Source organism: Neolamprologus multifasciatus, chromosome 3 (assembly GCF_963576455.1).
Source record: "Neolamprologus multifasciatus chromosome 3, fNeoMul1.2, whole genome shotgun sequence".
NCBI lineage: Eukaryota > Metazoa > Chordata > Actinopteri > Cichliformes > Cichlidae > Neolamprologus > Neolamprologus multifasciatus.
Genome location: NC_140441.1, coordinates 9,697,429 through 9,719,451, shown reverse-complemented (window position 1 = coordinate 9,719,451; position 22,023 = coordinate 9,697,429). Strand labels below are relative to the sequence as shown.

General features: G+C 42.8%; 2 protein-coding genes and 1 non-coding gene across 6 annotated transcripts in view; 1 reads left to right on the top strand and 2 right to left on the bottom strand.

Moving 5' to 3' along the window:
• The window catches only part of LOC146521491 (hepatitis A virus cellular receptor 2-like), a 248,697-nt gene that overhangs the window by 25,522 nt on the left and 201,152 nt on the right, over positions 1 to 22,023 (top strand). The gene's annotated exons all lie outside the window — the stretch shown is intronic.
• trnar-acg (transfer RNA arginine (anticodon ACG)) lies at positions 1,247 to 1,319 on the bottom strand. The gene has a single exon. It is a non-coding gene; the product is annotated as a tRNA-Arg (tRNA).
• The window catches only part of LOC146521490 (ICOS ligand-like), a 230,323-nt gene continuing 218,327 nt past the window's right edge, over positions 10,028 to 22,023 (bottom strand). Inside the window, exon 3 of the mRNA XM_085155245.1 lies at positions 10,028 to 11,211. Within this exon, the coding sequence (XP_085011371.1) occupies positions 11,039 to 11,211 (173 nt within the window). The 3' untranslated portion in view covers positions 10,028 to 11,038. The remainder of the gene's footprint in view (positions 11,212 to 22,023) is intronic.

The following is a 22,023-nucleotide window of genomic DNA, read 5'->3' as shown; positions in this document are numbered from 1 at the left end:
CAGAAGTCTGGTGAGGAACTTTGTCGCATGGAGTCACACAAACCACCTGCAACTCAACACTTCAAAGACTAAGGAACTGGTTGTGGACTTTGGGAGGTCCAGAGCAGGTCCACTGCCGGTTCAGATAGAGGGGGAGGAGGTGGAGGTGGTCAACAAGTACAAGTACCTCGGGCTGTGGGTGGAAAATAAACTGGACTGGTCATGCAACACAGAGCACCTGTACAAAAAAGCCCAAAGCCGACTGTACTTCCTCAGGAGGCTGAGGTCTTTTAACATCTGCAGGAAGCTCCTGAGGATGTTTTACCAGTCAGTGGTTGCTGGAGTACTTTTCTATGCTGTGGTGTGCTGGGGGAGCAGCACAGCAAAGAAGGACTCATCCAGGCTGGAAAAACTGATCAGGAAGGCTGGCTCTGTGGTCGGCATGAAGCTGGACACTCTGGTGTCAGTGGCAGAGAAAAGGACACTAAAGAAATTGCTGGAAATTATGGACAATGCTGGGCATCCTCTGCACACGGCCATAAACAACCAGAAGAGTCTGTTCAGTGACAGGTTGCTTCTCCCAAAGACAAGAACCAACAGACTTAAAAACTCTTTTGTCCCACACGCCATCAAACTGTTTAACTCCTCTCTGGAGGGGAGAGGGAGGGGAAACAGGAGGACAAAGGAGGGGGGACAACTGAGCTGTAGTGCCTCTTCACTTCACTGTGCAATTACCTTTTGTGCAATACTTTTGTTAATAATCAGCGGTGCAATAGACTCCATACTTGAAATGTGCAATTCACTTGTATTTTTTATTTTTATTTTTATTCCTATTTATTCTATTTATCCCCTTTGTATATTTTATCTATATATGTCTTTGTATTTATATGTGTGTGTATGTATATATATATATATATATATATATATATATATATATATATATATATATATATATATATATATATAATATTCTTAACTCTGTAACTTCTGTCGGTGCTGTGCTTTTTGGAAAACAAATTTCCCAGAGGAACCCACCCGAGGGATTAATAAAGTTTTATCTATCTATCTATCTTATCAGTCCTGGTGGGGAAATTTCTCTCTCTACCATTCACTCAGTGGGCCGCCACTAAGCAGGAGCACCAGGGAGCAGTGTGTAGAGATGGTACTGTGCTCTGGGGTACCTCAGGGTAGCAGTTCAGTGGATTCAGACCCCCGACCTTCCGATCACGGGGTGACCACTCTACCACTCTGTGCCCTAAAATGATTTCGAGCCAGCCAGGAGCCGAACCTAGAATCTTCTGATCCGTAGTCAGACGCGTTATCCATTGCGCCACTGGCCCGTCGCCGTTAGATACAAGTACATAACTGCAATAAAAAGACAAAAATCCACACTCGTGTTTATCAGCACTACGACTGCAACAAAGGAAACCTTGATATATTTTTTTTAACCCGTTACCTGTGCTATGAGTTGAAGAAACTCTCTTAATTCAGGCAAAAATTGGCTATTTTAAAACTGTAATTTGACTTTTTGGAGCTGTGTGACCTCATCTATGTTCTGTGTTGAAAGCAGCTTCTTGATTCAGGCTGATTTTGTTTCCTCTGCTGTCTGACAGGGAATGATCCGCACAGACCACGGATAATTTAGTGACACTGTTTGTCAAAAGATGTATGAAACACTGTGCGACACACACGACTGAATTCAACATGATATAAACAGATGTTCACAGCTGTAATCACTGATTTTCCACCATAGTCAGGTTTAAATTAGCCTCTGATAGTGAAGCTAAACACCATCACACGGTTAATATAAATTTACAGCTGCTACACTTTTTTTAACTGTTAAAAACATCACTGTAAACTTCACCACAGTACCGCACTAAGTGGAAGAAAACGGCCTATCTGAACTGATCATTAGTTCTGGTCTGTCAGACATTTTCAACAAGTGCTTTAAATGATTGTGCAGATAATAATCTGGTGTTTCACTGTGTTTCATGAACAGGAGGGATGTTTGCTGTTTGGCACTGATCCAGCAGGACACCTGAGAAAACAGAAAAGCAGCTTCTAAATAAATTGAGCAGAACAGAAACCAACACAATATTAGTCATTTGACTGTAATCTTATACCTAATCGGTGTATATGTATAAACTCTTTCCCAAGAAACCTGAATTCAAACGTTTCAGACTGTTTGCATTAAAGCGCCCTCTGGTGGAACTCAGAGGGCGCTACAAACCTACAAACTTTAAATCAGGAAGTCCCTCATATATTAATCAGTTTTTGGAGCTCTGAGAAAGTTTTACAAATGAAAATCATCCAAGAATTCAAAACACATCATTCAAACTCTAATGTTTATATCAGGAGGTTTTCTTTAACAGTCAATAAATCTATGAAGGAAATTTTTTGTTTGTTTTTGTTGAAATACCAAAAGTGAACAATGCTACCGATAATATAATAGTATGATGACGATGACAGGTGAGATGTAACCTGAAAGCAGAAGTTGGTTTAGCTGATTTAGGAAAAGTGAGTGTTGGTAAGTAGCACCAGGTTAATCTGACTGCAGGTTCAATCATGGCCTGTGCTGCCATCTGCTGAGACAGTTCAGCTGACCTGGAGAGAAAGTAGGAAGAAAAACATTGTCAGTGCGTCTCTTTCATGAGGAGGGACTGGGGAAGAATGAATCCTGTGGTCAAAGGCAGAGAAGGAAATGAGATCTCTGCTCTCCTTTTAAAAAAGTGTTTTCTCTAATTTCCCTTATATTTATTTATTTTTGTGATCCTGCATTTATCAAAGCTCCTCTATGTGAATATTGAGATCGATTACTATCAATCTGTGAGGAGAAATCTATGGAGACATTTAACAGCAAAGTCAACCAATCAGATTATTGATAGGTCTGCATCAAATTACAAAGAACGGTGAACACATTTTGAGAAACTCCTTTGATTTCCTGACAAAAATATTTAAACACCAGTGGCTCCCTGGATCACTATCCTCCTGCTGTGGACCTACTTTATGAAGTCATCGCCATTATTTATGCTTGTGCATTAATTGGTTTGTGGTTTTGTTCCAGTGTTTTAGATGTGGTGCCACCAATGATAGAAAAAATTAAACTGCTGGGAGTTTTTGTAACCACAGCTATGCTTTTGCTTTTTTTTGCTTTTTTTTTTTTTTACTGTATATGTCTGAGCTCTCTCTGCCATGCAAACAGCAAAATGTCACTGAAAGGTAACATGGTTATTATTGGATAAGTTTGCTGTCAAGCAGGGGCAGATCTAGAAGGGTGGGATGGAGTGGCCAGTGCCACCCTAAAATGATCTCTTGCCACCCCAAGTGCCACTCTGGTTTTGCATATGACAGAGTTGTTTAATACAATAAGATAGCATTAACACTTTGAGCATAGTTACAGTTAACACTGAATATGAATTCTAAAACTCAATATATTGCACAGCGTTTGGCTTTGATTTTGCCACCCCATTTGGCTTCCTTGCCACCCTAATTAAAGTTCTCTAGATCCGCCCCTGCTGCCAAGCATTGACACTGGCTGTGCCAACCGGGATAACGCAGAAGTTCCCTTCTCCAATTACAAGCGAGGTACTGAGGGTGAAGCAACAGAACTCCTCCCCCCAGTTGGCACAACCAGTGTCAGCGGCACAAATGATTGACAGCATCTTTATCCAAAAACAAGAATGGGCGTGGTAAAGGTTTTAGAAGATAGACTAACCTGAGGTTAGTAACCTCACTAACAATCCACATAACGGGAATCGTGCACTTTGAGTGTGCTTCATGAAACATGTTTGCTGTAACATCTCCGTGGCTCTGCTGGACTTTACTGTCTGTCTCCCTCGTGGGCTTTACCTGTGCAGGTGAGTTTGATTTTAAATCCTATTGATTTATTTCTTACATGCTGTTAGATGTTCGAGCTGCTTTAGGTTGGGCCACTCACAGAGAGGACGCAGGTCTCCAGTCAACAAAACTCTTCTGTCATGTGAGAAAGTGGATGTTAGTTTGTAAATGTACTCACACATTTACATAACAGTTTGTATAATGAAGCTGTGAAGAGAAGAGTCTGCTGTAAAAGACTTTAAAGCGGTGTCAGATAAACATGGACAAACTGCTGTAAAGGTTTATTATTATTGATTTATCCTTCAGACACTTCTGATAATAGAAAATCTACATTTACTTCAACCATCACTCCTTAAATCCCCTCAGCTCTGTACGCTTAACATGAATCACTGGTGACCCTCTGTGTAGTAGCTGGATCCCCTTTTCCCAAAAAAGCAGGAACCTGGGTGAACCACCGAAAGCAAAGGTTCCTTATTCTTTGTGGAAATGACTACAAAGAAGTGATTATTTATCTGGAATTTGGAGATGATGAATCAGAATAATCTTTTGTGTTCGCAGCAGAATTAAGATGTAAGACATTCATGTCAATGTAGCTGTTTTCTGTGTTATTGCCAAGACTACAGTGTCATATTAATGAGTACGGTACATGTTACTGATGGTAGCTGTGCATGTGATTCCCATGTAAATACATTCAGTTGAGGAAGATGACAGAGAAGAGGACAATACTGCACATACACAGGCAGGTATTTAGATAAACACTTTATTTATCCACAGAGGGAAACTCACAGGAGCTCATTTAAAAACAAAACCCTTTGGTCATAATTGTAAAAGTACTAAACAGATAGAAATGAGTTCTCACTCAATGTGAACAAAACTACAATTATGTTATCTGGAAACTGTAGAAAATATTCTGTAGTAAAATTGTTGATAAATAATGTTAAAGTCTGTCTGTAACTATGGAAAATAGTCTAATATAAATCCGACCATGACCTGGATACACTGTGAGGATTCTCTCTTACTGGTACGCTCATCGCAAGATGCAGGTTAAATGGGGAAGCAGTATTTCTGCTTCCTTTGGTGTTAGCAGTGGTGTCAGACAATACTGTAATTTCTATGTGATTCTGTTAAAGTGGCATTGTTTAAAGCATAATGCACACGATCTATACTGCCCCCTTGTGGTCATCTTGCTACAAACAATGCATCATGCAGAAGCTGTATACTTTACTGTCCACTTAGATTTCAATACTTAGAGGAGAGTGGTGAAATCTGAGGCAACACATCTAAAACTTCACATCAACCTTTATGTAAACTTCAGAAAACATCTGCATCATTAAGATTTAGAGAGCACACTAACATTCTGTTTTTGAAGTTCATGGATTGCATAAAATTTAAAGTAAATTTCAAACTAAAACCACAACAACAGGTTTGTTCCAGTTCTCAGAGTGTCTGCTGTTCTCTCTCTGTCTCCTCAACAGGATCATTTGTAGTGAATGTGACTCAGATCTCCTATCAGGCAGAGGAGAACCACAACATCACACTGGAGTGGACGTTCACAGTAGAAACAGGCAGATCCCCCACATATCTAATAATTTACTGTGACCTGATAACTGGTAATAAATCTTCACTCCTGTATCATGTCCACAATGGTGCTGAAGTCTTAGAGTCTCAGGATGAAAAGTTTTCAGGACGAGTTCAGGGTGACAAAGACGCCCTCAGAGAAGGACGAATCAGACTCCAGCTGTGCAGACTCAGGACTGAGGACTTGGGTCAATACAAGTGTAAAGTAAACACAGATTATGGTCTCAGCTCTGCGAGCTGTAGACTCAACGTCACTGGTAAGTTTTAACAAGTCAAAACTGAATGATCACTTTTATATTTATGGTCTGTTAAACTTTTATGTGCAATGATTGTGATTAACAACTGAAAAACATGAAGTGTTGTTCATGTCAAATATGGTTCTCATTTTATTTGTCTGTTACAGCAGCTGCTTCACCATCACAAGAAGAGAGAGACTGGAAGATTATTATAATTGTCCTGACAGCAGTAGCAGCATTAGTAGCTCTGCTGATGTGCGCTTTACTTTGGACTGTGTTTAGAAAAAAGTGCTAAACTTCTGTACAGCTGTAAACATCCAGAGTCACTAAACCAAGATACTTCCTGCCTTTGACGTCTCCTTCAAGTATAACAAGTTACATGTTGATATGAAGTGTGTAAATGAACTGATTCTTATATGTTGCTTTTGTAATTGACCTGAGCATTTAAAATGTTTTATATAAACTTCCTCATTCACACACATTCATACAAGAACCTTTTGTTTGTATGTCTGTTCTATACAAGTCCTTTTTGTATAACACGAATAGATAGAAATATATGTCGATATTAATAATGCTCTATGTTTTACAAACCCCATTTTCAAAAACATTTGGAAACTTTCTAAAACTGCAATAAAAACTAAAATTTGGTAATTCACTTTAACTTTAATTTAACAGGCAAATTAACAGAGAAAAGATTTTCAGTGTTTTTAGTAACAAACTCATTTCTATTTGATAAACACATTTAGAAATTGATGCCTGCAACCCTCTCCAAAAATGTTGGGACAGAAGTAAATTTCACATTTTCTTTTAATTTCACCTCTTAATCTTTCTGAAAATGAAGAAATTCAAATTCAAATTTCAAATTCAAATTTTAAATTTTATTTGTCGCATACACAGTCATACACAGTACGATATGCAGTGAAATGCTTACACAACTGCTCGTGACCTAAAGAAAAAAAGAGAAGGCTATGAATAAGATAGGAAATAAATATGAAAATAAAAAAGGGTAAATTTAACCAGGAAGGAATAAAATAAAATAAAATATAAAAATTAAGTTAAGAATGAGATAACTGTACAACACAAATTAGAATGAAGAGTAAAGGGTAAATTTAACTGGGAAGAATAAGATAAAATATATAAATTAAAGTTGAAAATAAAATAACTGTACAGCAAAATACACAGTATAGAAATATATAAGAATGTATGAAGAAATATAAATATAAATATATATATACACACAATAACAGCAGCTGTACAAATATTAACTGGAAATGAGGAATATAATGTCCAGTGTTGTGCAATCCACATTATATAGTGTCTTGTGCAGTGCAAATATGCTTAAAGTGGTTTAAGTGATGAAGTGAAAACAATGTCCAGTGTGTGTGTAAGAACTATATATGTGGGTCAGTACTGTGTGGTGGTGTGATTGAGAGACCGTATCGCCTGCGGGAAGAAGCTCCTCCTCAGTCTCTCTGTGTTGGTCTTCAGGGAGCGGAATCGCTTTCCTGACCTCAACAGAGAGAACAGTCTGTTGTTGGGATGGCTGAGGTCCTTCACGGTCTTCCTGGCCTTGGTCCAGCACCGCCTGCTGTAGATTGAGTGCAGGTCAGGGAGCTCTGAGCGGCTGGTGCGCTCAGCTGAACGCACAACCCTCTGTAGAGCTCGTCTGTCCTGCATGGTGCTGTTCCCAAACCAGGTTAAGATGTTTCCCATCAGGATGCTCTCTATGGTGCAGGAGTAAAAGTTCCTGAGCACCTTGGGGGGCAGTCGGAAGTCTCTCGAGCATCTGAGGTGGTAGAGACGCTGACAGGCCTTTTTCACCACGGTGTTGATGTGACAGGACCATGACAGGTCCTGCGTGATGTGAACTCCGAGGTATTTGAAGCTGTCCACTCTCTCCACTGGGCACTCGTTGATGACGGGGGTCTGGTAGTTCCTCTCCTGCTTAGTGCTGAAGTCCACTATCAACTCCTTTGTCTTACTGACGTTTAGAAGGAGGTTGTTCCTCTGGCACCAGTTCTCCAGATTCCTAATCTCCTTCAGGTAGGGCGTCTCGTTGTTGTCAGAGATCAGGCCCACCACGACGGTGTCGTCAGCAAACTTGATGATGGGGATGGAGCTGGTAGTGGCCACACAGTCATATGTGTACAGGGAGTACAGCAGGGGGCTCAGAACAAACCCCTGGGGGGCTCCAGTGCTGAAAGTGGTGGAGGCTGAGACATGTCCGCCCATCCTTACTGCCTGTGGTCTGCCAGTTAGGAAGTTGGAGATCCACTGACACATAGATGAGCTGAGTCCCAGATGCTCCAGCTTGGTGGTGAGTGTGGAGGGAATTATGGTATTAAATGCAGAGCTGTAGTCTATGAAGAGCATTTTAACATAATTCCCCCTTCTAGTGTCCAAGTGAGTAAGTGATGTGTGGAGGAGATGAGAGATGGCATCGTCTGTGGAACGATTTGGACGGTAAGCGAACTGTAGTGGGTCCAGTGTGTCTGGTAGTGAAGAAATGATGAAGTCTCTGACCAGGCGTTCAAAGCACTTCATCACTACTGAGGTGAGGGCTACAGGGCGATAGTCATTGAGAGAAGCAGGGTGGGGTTTCTTTGGGACAGGAACAATGATGGACTCTTTGAAGCATGTGGGGATCACCGACTGAGATAAAGAGATGTTGAATATCTCAGTGAACACAGGAGCTAGCTGGTATGCGCAGTCTCTGAGGATACGACCTGGGATGCCATCTGGTCCTGCTGCTTTCCTGGTGTTCACTCTCTTGAAGGCTCTCCTTACTTCATGCTCGGAGATGACGAGCACGTTTCCGGTGCTGGCAGTATCTTCCTGTCTGCAGCCGTTAGCGCCGCTAGCACTAGCATCGTTGGAGTCCTTAGCTGCAGCCTCGAAGCGAGCATAGAAAGTGTTCAGCTCATCTGCCAGAGTCACGGCCGTGTTCGTCATACCGGTTGTTGGTGCTTTATAATCCGTTATTGTCCTTAGTCCCCGCCACAGGCTCCTAGAGTCACTCTGTTGGAGTTGTGACTCTAGTTTCCTCCCGTAGCGCTGCTTCGCCTCTTTCACCGCCTTCCGCACGTTATATGACGCGGCTTTGTACGGGTCCATGTCCCCCGTCGTGAGTCCCATGTTGTAGGCAGCGGTGCGGGATCTCAGAGTGTCGCGGATGGTTTTATCCACCCACGGCTTCTGGTTGGGAAACGTTGTGATAGTCTTTGTCTCCACGGTATCATCCGCTAGTTTCCCGATGAATCCCACAACCGCTTCCGTAAACACGTTGACATCATCGTCGGAGCTGTTTCTGAACATGTCCCAGTCTGCGTCGTCGAGTGCGTCCTGTAACGCGGCCACCGATTGATCCGTCCAGCGCGCGACCTTCCTCTGAACCGGAACTTCTTGTTTAAGCCTTTGTTTGTATTTTGGCATGAGGAAGATGGCGGCGTGATCGGATTTGCCAAACGGAGGGCGGGATTGTGCCTTGTAGCCATCCTTGACCGTAGTGTAGCAGTGGTCCAGTGTCCTTTCACCTCTGGTGGGGCAGGTGATATGTTGATAAAAGTTCGGCGCTGCGCGTTTGAGGTTGGCACTATTAAAGTCCCCCGCTACAATAAGCGTCCCGGTGTTGTGTCTGGTGCTGTGTGAGTGCCTCATGCAGCTCGCATAAGGCGGTGACCATGTCCGCTTGTGGTGGAATATAAACGGCACATATAATGACCGATGTAAAATCTCGAGGTAGATAAAAAGGACGACACATGATGGACAGTAGTTCCAGATTTGGTGTGCAGGAGCGTGTGAGAGGAACAACGTTCGCACTGTTGCACCAATTGTTGTTCACCATTAAACACACGCCGCCTCCCCTTGACTTCCCCGAGTCCCGTGTCCTGTCCATGCAGTGAACCGAGAAGAACTCGGCCGGCTGGATGGCGTGGTCCGGCACCGCTGGGTTCAACTATGTCTCGGTGAAGCAGAGGAGATTGCAGTCCCGAATGTCTCTCTGGAACTTTATCCTGGCCCTGAGGTCATCAAGCTTGTTCTCCAGTGACTGGACGTTGGCGAGCAGGATGCTAGGCAGAGGTGTGCGGTGTGCACGAGCACTCAGCCTGTTCCTGACGCCGGCTCGTTTCCCTCGAGGCCACCGCTTCGCGTCGCGTCCTTTGTTCCCCCTCAAGATCTCACTCGGCCAGCTCGGATCCGGAGTTAAAAACTTCGAATTGTGAGTACATTGTATACCAATAGAAACAAGAGTGTCACTGTCATACCTAATGTACCCAATGGTGATGATTTTGCCGATTTAGAAACGCTGAAAACTAACTTAAAAAGCAAAAACAAAGAAAAGGTGGTCGGAGCAGCCGACCTCACCGGCGCCATCTTTTTCAAAAGAAACTCATTTTTACAATTGTACAAGTGGAAATTCTTCCTGATTCTTTTCACGAGGGCGATGGAAGCCTCAACTGATGGTGTCTTCGCATATGTGCAAATCCTCCACACCATCACAGAGGCTGGTCTTTGCACCTTTCTCTGATAACAGCGTGGAGCTTTTTCTTCTTTGAAACGTTGAATCGAATGTCTGAAGTACTGCTGAGCCCATGTGGCTGTCAGTCAGTTTTTACTGATAATAATAAAAAATGTCTGTGAAAACTTTCAGTGTGGGTTTATCCACACAGGCTGTTTGTTACGTCATTTTATTTTTAGGCCGAAAAGGAAAGTCTTTTCAGGGTTAAAGTGTTTCTTTTGATTTTAGCTGCCAGCTATTCGTTGTCAGCTAACAGACAATGAGTCACTCTCACATGTGTCAGGTCTTCAGTTACTACCAGAGGGTACAGAGGAAACTTCCTGCAAGAAATAAGCAAAGTGCCCTCATCTAACATGGTACAAATGTTTCTTTCGTTTAGCATCATATTGGCTTTGATACAAAGTAACTCAATTGTCTGGATGGTTTGAGGCTGAGAGACGTGAGACCAACACTAACCCTGTAACACGATAAATTTGTGTTATCTTAACCCTTTATGTTTTAAGTTATGAGTTAAAGAAATGCTCTTAATTTCAGGAACAAAAATGAACTATTTTAACAATATCATTTGACTTTCGGAGCTGTGTGACCTCTGATTCGTTCTGTGCAAAAAGCCGCTTCGTGACTCATTAAAATGCAGTGAAGCCAGTTATGCAGATGCTAAATGGGACAAAACTTTTTTTTTTCGTTTCGAAAGACTTTAATGACAAAACATCTTAAATGTGACATCAAAACATCTGGATTAATAATTTAACTCTCAACATCAAAATAAATATTCATTACTGTTTAATTAACAGCGGTTTAATTATGATGGTCAGCTGAGGGGATGGACCAAGAGCCAGGATAAAGATGGATTTTAAACTGAATTATTCAATTATTCAGCAAAGATGCCTCAGAAGATAGAAGATAAATTCTTCTTTGGGAGTTTTGTAGCAATCACAAGAAAAAAGACGAACACAAGAAGTAACAAACCAGAAGCTATCAGCCCATAACGTCCTCTACTGACTCCATCCTCCTTCCCTCCATCCTCCTTCCCTCCATCCCCTGTGACTCCTCCTGTCTGACCTGCAGGTGAGAAACAGGTGTGAGGTGTCAGCTGTCAGGTAGGTGATGAGTGAAGAACAGAACAGAATCCATTTGCTCTTCAAACTGCTGTCAGACATTATCTACTGCACTCTGATCACATCACTCAGACCAGCTGCTTTCTACAAAGTCTCATCAACAACATCTTTAGAAACAAACATCAACAACCAGGAAGCAGCTTCACCTCTGATCACACACACACTCAACTCTACTCACCTGGAGGATCAACACTTTACCTGATGGAGGTTTTTTATGTGTCTAATAGCTTTGCTTATATTAGTAAATGTATTTAAATAACATGTAGTCAAGATGATTTATGGATGGGTTATGTGTAAAGTAAAAAAAAAAGAAGAAGCTATAAAAGCTATTTTAAAAATTAAACTTATGGCAAATGCATTATTGTTCCCACTGTGTCTTCAGCCATCTGCCACTAGATCAGGCTGTAGCCAAAGCATTGTTAGCTGATTATTTTTTTATTATTATTATTTTAGATTTTACATCTTATAGAGATGGTTGTCATGAATTTTGGGAGAATGTGCATCATTCATAATGCCACATGCTACAGTTGATGATATTTCTTTTTCAGATGTTAATTTGGCAAATTTATCAGATCATATTAGATATTTTAATATTAGATGAACATCTTTTTCAGTAATGTTTTTTTAATAATGCACAAAGATGTTTAATTTATTAAAAATGTATTTTTCTCCATTCTCTTTGTAATTTTGTATAACGTGTTTAAAGTATAATGTGACATGCTTATGCGCAATGCCGCTATGTGACATTTAAAATGTGATCATGATTGTACTAATCGATTAGTTGATTGGCTGAGTAACGTGGTGTAATGTCCTTGGTACCAGGAACATCCCGATCACAGCCCTATCCCTGTCCCACAGTCACACAGCCAGTTTAGATCTGGTAACGGTTTTCCTTTGCTCTGCGTGTAAAGAGCAATTTCTTCTCCAAGCTCAAAAACATCGTTTGGGCACTTTGCTCCTAATCAGCCACCTTACTTGTGTGTAAGAGAATCTGTCAGCGATGAGAGGGAGTGTGACCAGGGAGACAGCCATCGAACCGTCGACAGCACTTTATCCAATAACAAGCATGGGTGTTGGGAAAGAAAAACAGCAACCAAAAACACGACTCCTTCCGTCACCCAACATAACTTCCGTTTGTGAACTTTAAGTGTGCTTCATGAAACATGTTTGCTGTAACATCTCCGTGGCTCTGCTGGACTTACTGGGCTTAAGGTTAAGGTTGTTTTGTCAGAAGCCCAGGGACTTTTGGAGTGTAATTTTTTCATATTTAGATGCCTGGCTGACAACTGTATAAAACAAAATCTACACAAAATATTCGAAGCACATAGTGCACACTGTGGGAATTTACGACTGTGCGTAAATCCCCCCTAATATTGGTACGATCCGAGCTCAGGCACTTAGCGACTGAGTGAAGGGGTGGGGGGAGCTGCTGCCTGTGAGTGCGCTGTTGGAGAAACGCAGCCAGGCAGACAGAGGAGAGCTTAAGTTTGACCAGGTACCAAAGCAAATCATTCGTACCGTACAAATAATGTAAATATGACGGTGTATCACGAAAGATTGATGTCAAACTGATCACTTGACCCATATTACGTTACTTGTTTTTCAAGTGAATCAACAAATGGCGAAATGAAAAGCCAAACAAATGCTATTTTTTTAGAGAGTCTTAGCTTACGTGTGTCTATTTCATATTTTCAGTTCTTACCCTCCCCGACTAAATCGGTTTCAGTTATGTACTGAAATATAAGAATGGACATTAGAGGGTTCATTCAAAGAAAAAACTCAGGTAAATGTTATTTTATATATTATGCTTTGTATAATATATATAATATATAGAGAGGCTATGGCAGCTGGACGTCCTCCCGTTTAGGAATGAAAAGGAGGTCACCAGGTCAAAGGACGACCAGCAGGCAATCGACATCCTTGAATCAAGGACAGTCTGAGTACAGGTAGAGGGAGTGTTAATCCGATTCCGTCAGCATGCTGTGGCTATAAGCGGTGACATAAAGGTCATGTTTCATCAGGTACGCCTGCTTCCGGAAGATCAGCCTCTGCTTCGCTTTCTTTGGAGGGATGGACAGCAGGATCGCCCACCTGATGTGTATGAATGACAAGTGTTACCATTTGGTACGACCTGCAGCCCCTGCTGTGCCACTTACACTTTACAGCGGCACGTGTGAGACCACCGTGAAGGGAATGAAGATGTGTATGAGTCTGTCCACACAGCCTTTTATGTGGACAATTGTCTCCAGTCTCTTACGACTCCCTGCCACGCTAAACAGCTACTGGACAAAATGAGACAGCTACTGGCCAGGGGAGGATTTGAGATACGGCAGTGGGCTAGTAATGTACCAGAGGTGGTGTCCCACCTGCCTACTGCTGCCCGTTCTGACAGCTGTGAGCTCTGGCTGACCTTTAACTAAGCTGATCCACAAGAGTCGATGCTTGGGTTATGTTGGCATTGCCCCACTGATACCTTGGGGTACAAGCATCGCCCAGTCTCCTAAACAACACCAACTCTTCGCAATATGTACAAGGTGCTTGCCAGCCAGTATGACCCTCTAGGGTTTATCATTCCCTATACCACTAGAGGGAAGATTCTTGTACAATCGATGTGGCAAAAGGAGATGGGCTGGGATGAACCGGTGTCCTTCGTGGCACCTGGGCAGAATGGGAAAAGGAGCTACTATACCTGCAGAAAATTACCATACCGAGGTGTTATGTGCCACCTGTTACAGACTCTCCGAGTTGCACTTTTGAGCTGCACGTGTTCTATGATGCCTCCGAGAAAGCGTATGGATCTGTAGCTTATCTGAGGACCACAGATTGCCACGGACATGTCAGCACTTCATTCCTGTTGGCCAGATCCCAAGTCGCTCCTCGGAAGAGATTGTCCATGCCTCGTCTCGAGCTCAGTGCTGCTCCCACTGGAGCGCAGCTTGCCAAGACTCTCCAAACTGAGCTTACCGTACCACTGCAGAATACCATCTTGTGGACTGACTCTACTACTGTGCTGAGTTGGTTGCAGTCAGATTCCTGCCGGTACAAGGTCTTTGTCGGGACTCAAATTGCTGAAATCCAGGAGCTCACAATTTCTCATCAGTGGAGGTATGTCACGTCAGCAGAAAACCCGGCTGATGACATCACCAGGGGGAAGGAACTCTGTAGTCTTTCGCCAGCCAGCCGTTGGGCTCAGGGCCCCAAGTTCTTGCAACAAAGTTCGGCATACTGGCCCTCCCAACCTACTGGTACGGCTGAGACTACAGATGAGCTGCGCAAGGGGATGCTATGTGGGCTTGTCACAGTGGCACAGACTCCTACTCCAGACCCTGGCAACTTCACATCTTGGGAGGAGCTTGTGAAAGCTACTTTCCATGTGCATCACGGGGCGGATTCTCCTCCAATGACCGCCTCTGATCATGTAGAAGCAGAGATAGCCATTTTGAAGTCAGCTCAGTATGACAGTTTTCCGGAGGAGGTGATGGCTCTGATGAAGGGACGACCTCTGGCCCTAAAAAGTCGACTTTGTTTGCTCTGCACTGAGTACAATACAGTTACTGGCCTGATTAGGGTTGGGGGACGCCTGAGACATGCCGAAGGTCTGGACTCAGACACCATACACCCTATTGTGCTACCTCCCGAACACCCGGTAATTAAGCTCCTTGTCCAACACTTCGACACGATTCTGTTGCACCCTGGTCCAGAGCGCGTCTTTGCAGAGATACGGCGCACTTATTGGATCATTAGAGGGCGACAAGTAATCCAGAGATATCAAAGACAATGTGCAGAGTGCCAGAAATGGCGGGGGAGGCCTGCTCCCACCAAAATGGCAGATTTGCCGGCAGCGAGACTCCAGATTCACAAACCTGCTTTCTGGTCAACGGGAGTTGATTGCTTTGGTCCCTACACCATCAAGATAGGCCGGAGGCATGAGAAGCGTTGGGGCATAATCTTTAAGTGCCTAACCACCCGATGTGTACACCTGGATTTGCTGCCAAGCCTGGACTCAGATGCTTTCCTCATGGCCGTGCGAAGATTCGTCTCTCGTTGGGGTACCCCATTCGAGATATGGTCAGATCAGGGCACTAATTTCCGAGGGGGTGCTCGAGAGTTACAGGAAGCTTTCCCTATGATGACACCCATTCTTCAGGCACAGCTGGCAAAGCAGAGGATAACCTTTCATTTAATCCACCGCATGCCCCCCATTTTGGGGGGACCTGGGAAAGGGAGATAAGGTTAGTTAAGGGGGCACTCCAGGTCATCCTGAAGGATTAGATTGTGACGGAAGAAGTCCTCCGCACGGCTCTTCTTGAAGTAGAAGGGATCCTTAATTCGAAACCTCTTGGTTACGCATCCTTGGATATTGCTGATTCTGACCCCATTACCCCAAATCTCCTGCTCATGGGGTAGCGGGACGCTTCACCGCCGCAGGTGGTTTACGGACCAGGTCATTTTATTACCAGTCGAAGATGGAAACAAAGCCAGGTAATTGCTGACCACTTCTGGAGCCAGTTCATTCGGAGGTACCTCCCAGGTCTTCAGCTCAGACAGAAATGGCGTGATCTGACACCCAACCTCGCTGTAGGTCAGGTCATCATGATCGTGGACTCGCAACTGCCCAGGGCCATGTGGTCAGTTGGGAAGATTTCAAAGGTGTTTCCCGGAGCAGATGGTATAGTGCGATCGGCGGAGGTGCAAGTAAAGGATCATACTTACATACGACCAGTTGTTAAGCTGGTCACTCTGCCTCGGATGCCAGAAGAAGAGACCTCCGCATAGTACAACACAGACTTTTTGCAATGATGTGTATCTGTTGCACAAATACAGGGGCAGCTGTAGAAAAGCCTGTGTTAGTGTGAACTACATTACCCAGCAGCCTCTGGGCAGTGAGGGGATTCTTCTGAGCTAGATGGTCTTCCTTCATTCCTGGGTTAACGATTGAGGAGAGAGCTGCTGGGAAGGGAAGCAAGTAGCCCATCCTGTATTTGTTGGGGATGGTGTGCGCCACATAAACATGAGTTAATGTTCCATGCTTAAGATGGTTACACTGCTACTTGTGTGTACTGGTTTTAGTTACCTTTAGCATATGTGCTAGTTAGCGATGGCTATGGCAGCCCAGTTATTTGATTGTTTTGGGCTTGTTACAGCTTTGTTTGTTCCCTCTGCCAATTTATGTGAATTTGTATACTATAATATCATTGTATTACGTAGTGGCTAAGTAGGGGGCTGACTGTTTACAAAGTGCATCAGTGTAAATAGTTCATCTCTTGTGTTGGAGTGCCCTCTTGTGGCGCCTTTTGGGTAGTGCCTTAGTAAACGTGAACCCTGTAAGAAGTGGTATCAGACTGATTGGTAGTGGAGGAATTTGTTGCCAGTTTTCTTAATCTTTAATCTGTATTCATGTTGTGATGCATACTCTGTGCTTAATCATAGAAACCACACCATATCACCCCTCCACATCCTCCTACTGTATGCCATACTTCCCTGTACCATCTATCTGACTGCCAATAAACTCCACCTGTGGTAATCTAATCCCTGGATGTCAGCCTCTCCTTCTGACCGAGGATAGTTACCATTGGACCACCACCCAGCATTAAACTGACGTACACCATTCTGTACACTCTGAAATTACAAAGGGAAACAATTTTGCTAATAAAGCTGCAAAAAGCAGCACCATCAAAAGAACAAAAGCAATGGCTAAAACATGGAGCAGTACTAGACATAATGAAAATGGCAGGAAAATCCATTCTTCCCAAATCATTACACAAACAGCCGCTGTAGTGAGCCATTGTTTTAGGCCATGTCTCATCAGGAGGGATGATCTTTATAATAAAACAACAATTCTACACTATAAATTTTGAAACTTCAGCAAAAGAATATGTGAGAACATGCATGATCTGCCAAAAACATAATACCCAAGGTAACTTAAGACCAAAAAGAGGACATTTTCCTACACCACCTCACCCATTTCATACAATTCATATGGACTTCATTGAATTGAATGAGTGTCAGGGCTCAAAATACGCTCTAGTAATTATAGATGTTTTCTCAAAATGGCCAGAAATCTACCCAGTGAAAAAAGCAGATGCAATCTCAGTTACAAAGTGTCTATGGAACCATTTCATTCCAACATATGGTATTCCTACTCTGATAAGATCAGATAATGGAACCCATTTTGTAAATGATGTGATCAGCAAAGTATCTGAAGCACTAGGTTTCAGTTTGAAACACCATTGTGCCTACCATCCACAGAGTGCAGGATTAGTGGAGAGAACAAATGGCACTATAAAGCAAAGGCTCAGGAAAACGATGGAAGAAAGACCATGGGCAGAATGTGTAGGCCTAGTCAAAATGTGGATGAGAATAACACAAGGAAGTAACAAACTGTCCCCATTTGAAATTATACATGGGCGACCTTTTCCACTACCAGTTACTAGTGAGCCACTAAATAAATCAATCCGTGAAACCACTCTGGCAGATTGGATGACTTGATTGTTGATAAACAGTGAAGTTGTTTTGAACAATAAACTGCCGCAAGACTCTTTTTCACCTATTTCTTGCAGGTTGAAGCCAGGTGAATGGATCCTTGTCCGAGTACTCCAAAGGAAAAATTGGAGCTCGCCACGGTGGAAGGGTCCATACCAAGTGCTTCTGACCACTCCAACTGCCTGCAAAATAGCGGAGAGACCCTCCTGGATACATCAGAGCCACTGCAAAAAGGTTAGGGTCCCAGAGGATTCCACTTCCTCCACAGAAGTCAACTAGTAAGGGAAAGTTTCACCCTGACTTGGTTGCTTCAGTGGTGAGGGGGAAGTGCTGATTGAGCATTGCTTGCACTTCAACCTCCAGCCATTGGCCAACTCTAGAGTAACCAAGTAGTAGGGTGTGACGGACCTGTACGTAGCCATGGGAAGGTGGACCCTCCTGGTTACCTTGACTACGACGCTCACCCTTACAGGACCCCAGCTGATGCTGGAAACCGTTGAACCATGAGGCAGACAGAAAAGATGGACACACGACAACTCCCACCTAAGAGACATGACCGCAGTAAACACTACTTCTACAGCACGCTGGAAAAGAAGATCAACGTTCCCTAAACTTCAACCACATGACCCGATATGGGGAAGCAACGTACCCAAGGAATTCAAATTATGGACTAGCGGACAAAAAGTACTCCATTCATTGTTCCCCTGGGTGGGAACTGGAAGAAACATGCTGAGGATTGAAACTCTGAACTACCGTTTTGGACTCTTCTTGAACGCTTTGTGTAAGATCAACAAACAGCAGAAACAGGAAATCGATGCATTACGGATTGCAGTGATGCAACATCAAGTAGCTCTGGACATGATACTAGCAGAGAAAGGGGGACTTTGTGACCTCTTCAACAACACCTGCTGTACTTACATACCAGACAATGTACACTCATCAAACATGACTGACGCCCTGAATGCCTTGAGAAAGATTCAGCAGGCCCAGAATCAGGACTATGTAAGTGATACAAGTCACTAGTTTTCTTGGCTTTACACTGGCTCCTGGCTACAGGTGCTAAAAAGACTACTCACTGGAGTTGGGATATTTTTACTTTAATTTTGTGTCTTTGTAACATGTATCCTGCCATGTCTAAAACTCATGATTAACCGCATAATATTTTCCACTGTTGCTGCATATATAGCCGTGACAAATGATGATGATGATGACTCCGACCTGTTGGAACATGAAGATTTTGTGTGATTAATGACGATGTGACAGAAAATGTACAACAAGATGTTACATACTGATATCTCACTAAAAGTTATACGTGACAACAGGAGGGAATGTCAATAGAAAATTGTACTTAGTAGTCAGTATAATCTTTTAATAATATACGTTTGCATATGGTAGTGATAGGATGTGCGATCCTTAATAGTCTGCAAAGGCTTTGTGTGCATTCCAGAGTGCTCTGGCATTCACACCCACATCCTGGGAGCATGGGAAAGGTCGTACCTTGTCTTATTGTTTTATGGTAGGATAAACGTAGGTATGTCAAGTTTTAGTCTAAGTGCTTAGATGAACTGTTGGACTTCCAGACCAGCAGGTTTAGGGAAATTGGTTATGGGGTCACACTCTGACTCCACACCTACACCTACACCCACACACACACACACACACATACATATAAACATCCACATTCCAATGTATACACATCCACATTCCAATGTAAGGAACAAACACCACCTGATGTATAAAATAAAGACCAGGGCAGTCTCAGAGCTGTGAGTCCCTGAGCCCTCACTCTCGTGCGAGCGCTCTGGTGGCTGCCCTTGCTAGCAACAAGTAAAACTGTGTGTTTCTCCTCTATGATTCTCAGCTGAAGAAGTGTTTTAGAATACATCTCTTGACAGTGGGGTAGGTTCAATTCGCCATGTTGCAACGAGCTTAGCTTCTGTCTTGCTAGCTTGTGCTGCGCTCAGTGGATCTGTGCTCGACAGTGCAGCCTAGGCGGAGTAGTCGAACGCAGATCCACTGAGCTCTCAACAAAGACAGCATCGTCAGAAGAAAAGTTGATCAAATAAATTAAAAATTTTGTATTGTTTGATACATATGCGTACCGAACCGAAAGCACTGTATCAAACGGTTCAATATTGATACGAGTATCGTTACACCCCTAATATATATATATACCTACATATATATATTAGGGGTGCAACGATACACAAAATTCACGGTTCGGTTCGGTTCGATACTTTGGTGTCACGGTTTGATATTTTTTCGATACAAAACAAAATGTTCATGCCTTTTTAATTCGTCATTTATTAAAATTATAAACATATATTTTAACTCAAAAGTACAGTTTTTAAATTTAATGTTGCTGAAACAACAAAGTAATAAAAAATAAATCTACCTGATCGAAAAATCACTCATCTTTGGAAAAAAGAGTTTATTACAGAGAAATGGCTCTTTCTAAAATAAAAGCTATACTATACGCTTCTTCTGGGCTATATTCTCAGCAGCATATTAAACATATCAGGTCCCCATAAGGAGAATCACGTGCTAACGCTGTCTAAATGGCACGGGTAACGTTTGTAGCATGCGTGCTTGTTGTTTTTGTCTGCTTCCACTTGTCTTTGCACTAGAATGATGTCGGAGTAAATGTGCAGTCATATTTGTTGTGTTCCCACTAGTGCTGTCAGCGTTAATCTCGTTGAAATGACGTTAACGCCACAACATGGCAAATCTCCGTTAACGAGTTACCGCGGATCGCCCCGTGCATGGAGCTGGACGGCCAACACGTTAACGAGCAAACTGCGCTAACGCACTAGTTCCCACCAATGTAATTGGGCATTGCGTGGCACATCTGACATACTGTTTTACTTTTGTCCATGACACGCTTACCTTCAGGGTCATACATGAAAACCAAAATAGTTCCAAACGCCAGATCTGAATTAGAGTGGGGGAGGTTCAATTTGCTATGTTGCAATGAGAGCTTAACGTCTGTCTCGCTACCTTGCCCTGCGCTCAGTGAATCTGAGTTCGACTACTCCACCTAGTCTGCACTGTCGAACGCAGATCCACTGAGCGCTCAATACAGACAGCATCGTCAGAAGGAAAGTTGATAAAATAAATTAAAAATTTTGTATTGTTCTATACATATGCGTACCGAACCGAAAGCACTGTATCGAATGGTTTAATATCGATACAAGTATTGTTGCACCCCTAATATATATATATATATATATATATATATATATATATATACATACATACATACATACATACATACATATATATATATGCATACATACAGAGTTGTGAGTTGTGTTAATGTTCAGTGAGTGTAAGCTGTTTCTTCATTGCCTTTCATGTTATATGATCATGTTAATGAAGTGTAAGCTGCTTCTTCATTGCATATGTATGTTATAATCAGGTTTAATTCATGCATCTTTTCACTGATTTCTGCATTCAAACTATCTCACTTCTGATTCTCTCCAAAAATAATTTCACATGTAACAATTTTGTGTATGTGTGTTTTCTATGTTCTGTTCACCTCTTTGTTGTGATCTGGTGGACATCTTTAAACCATCATGAGTTCAAGCTTCAATTTCAACCCAATTATACCCTGTATTCTCGCAGTCGAACTCGTCTGGGCTTCACCTCTCACCGGTCTCTGTCCTTCTCTTCACAGTGTCCTTTGTGGCCTTAAATCTCCAGCCACTATAGTCCCAATTCAACTGTTTTCTTCTTCTCTGTTTCTTCTCCGTTGATCTTTTCAGTCATCTCTTTCAAGATTACTCCAAGCATGGCAAATCTGAAAATCAGTGTCCAGTGCTTTCCCACAGTTCTTTATCCCACTGTTCAACTGCCCAGCCTGTAATTCACAGTACATGTTGCATCACGTGCTTTTCTTACATGCTAATGCTGGAGTCATCAGTGTGGTTTCAGTTGCACTGTCTTTTGCCTGCTGTTAATTCTTCAAGTCCACAATGTTCTGTCGGTCTTCATCAGGAGATTAACTGTCCTTTGAGCTTCTTCTCAGGATGGGGACAAAGTGAGAGGTCAAGCTGTAAAATTTTAGCCAAAACCTGGCCTGTTTTTCCCAATTCTGTTAATCTATCCTTTTGCCGCTGTACTCAAGGTTCCAGGTTGAGAGAAGTCCACCTGTATTGACACACTAAAGCATACAATTAATATCCTTTTCATTTCTGTTCTTAAAACCTCCATTTGCTTCATATGCCTAGAGCTTAACTCGTCTGTTTTCTCTCTCTGGGTGCTCACTTGTCAC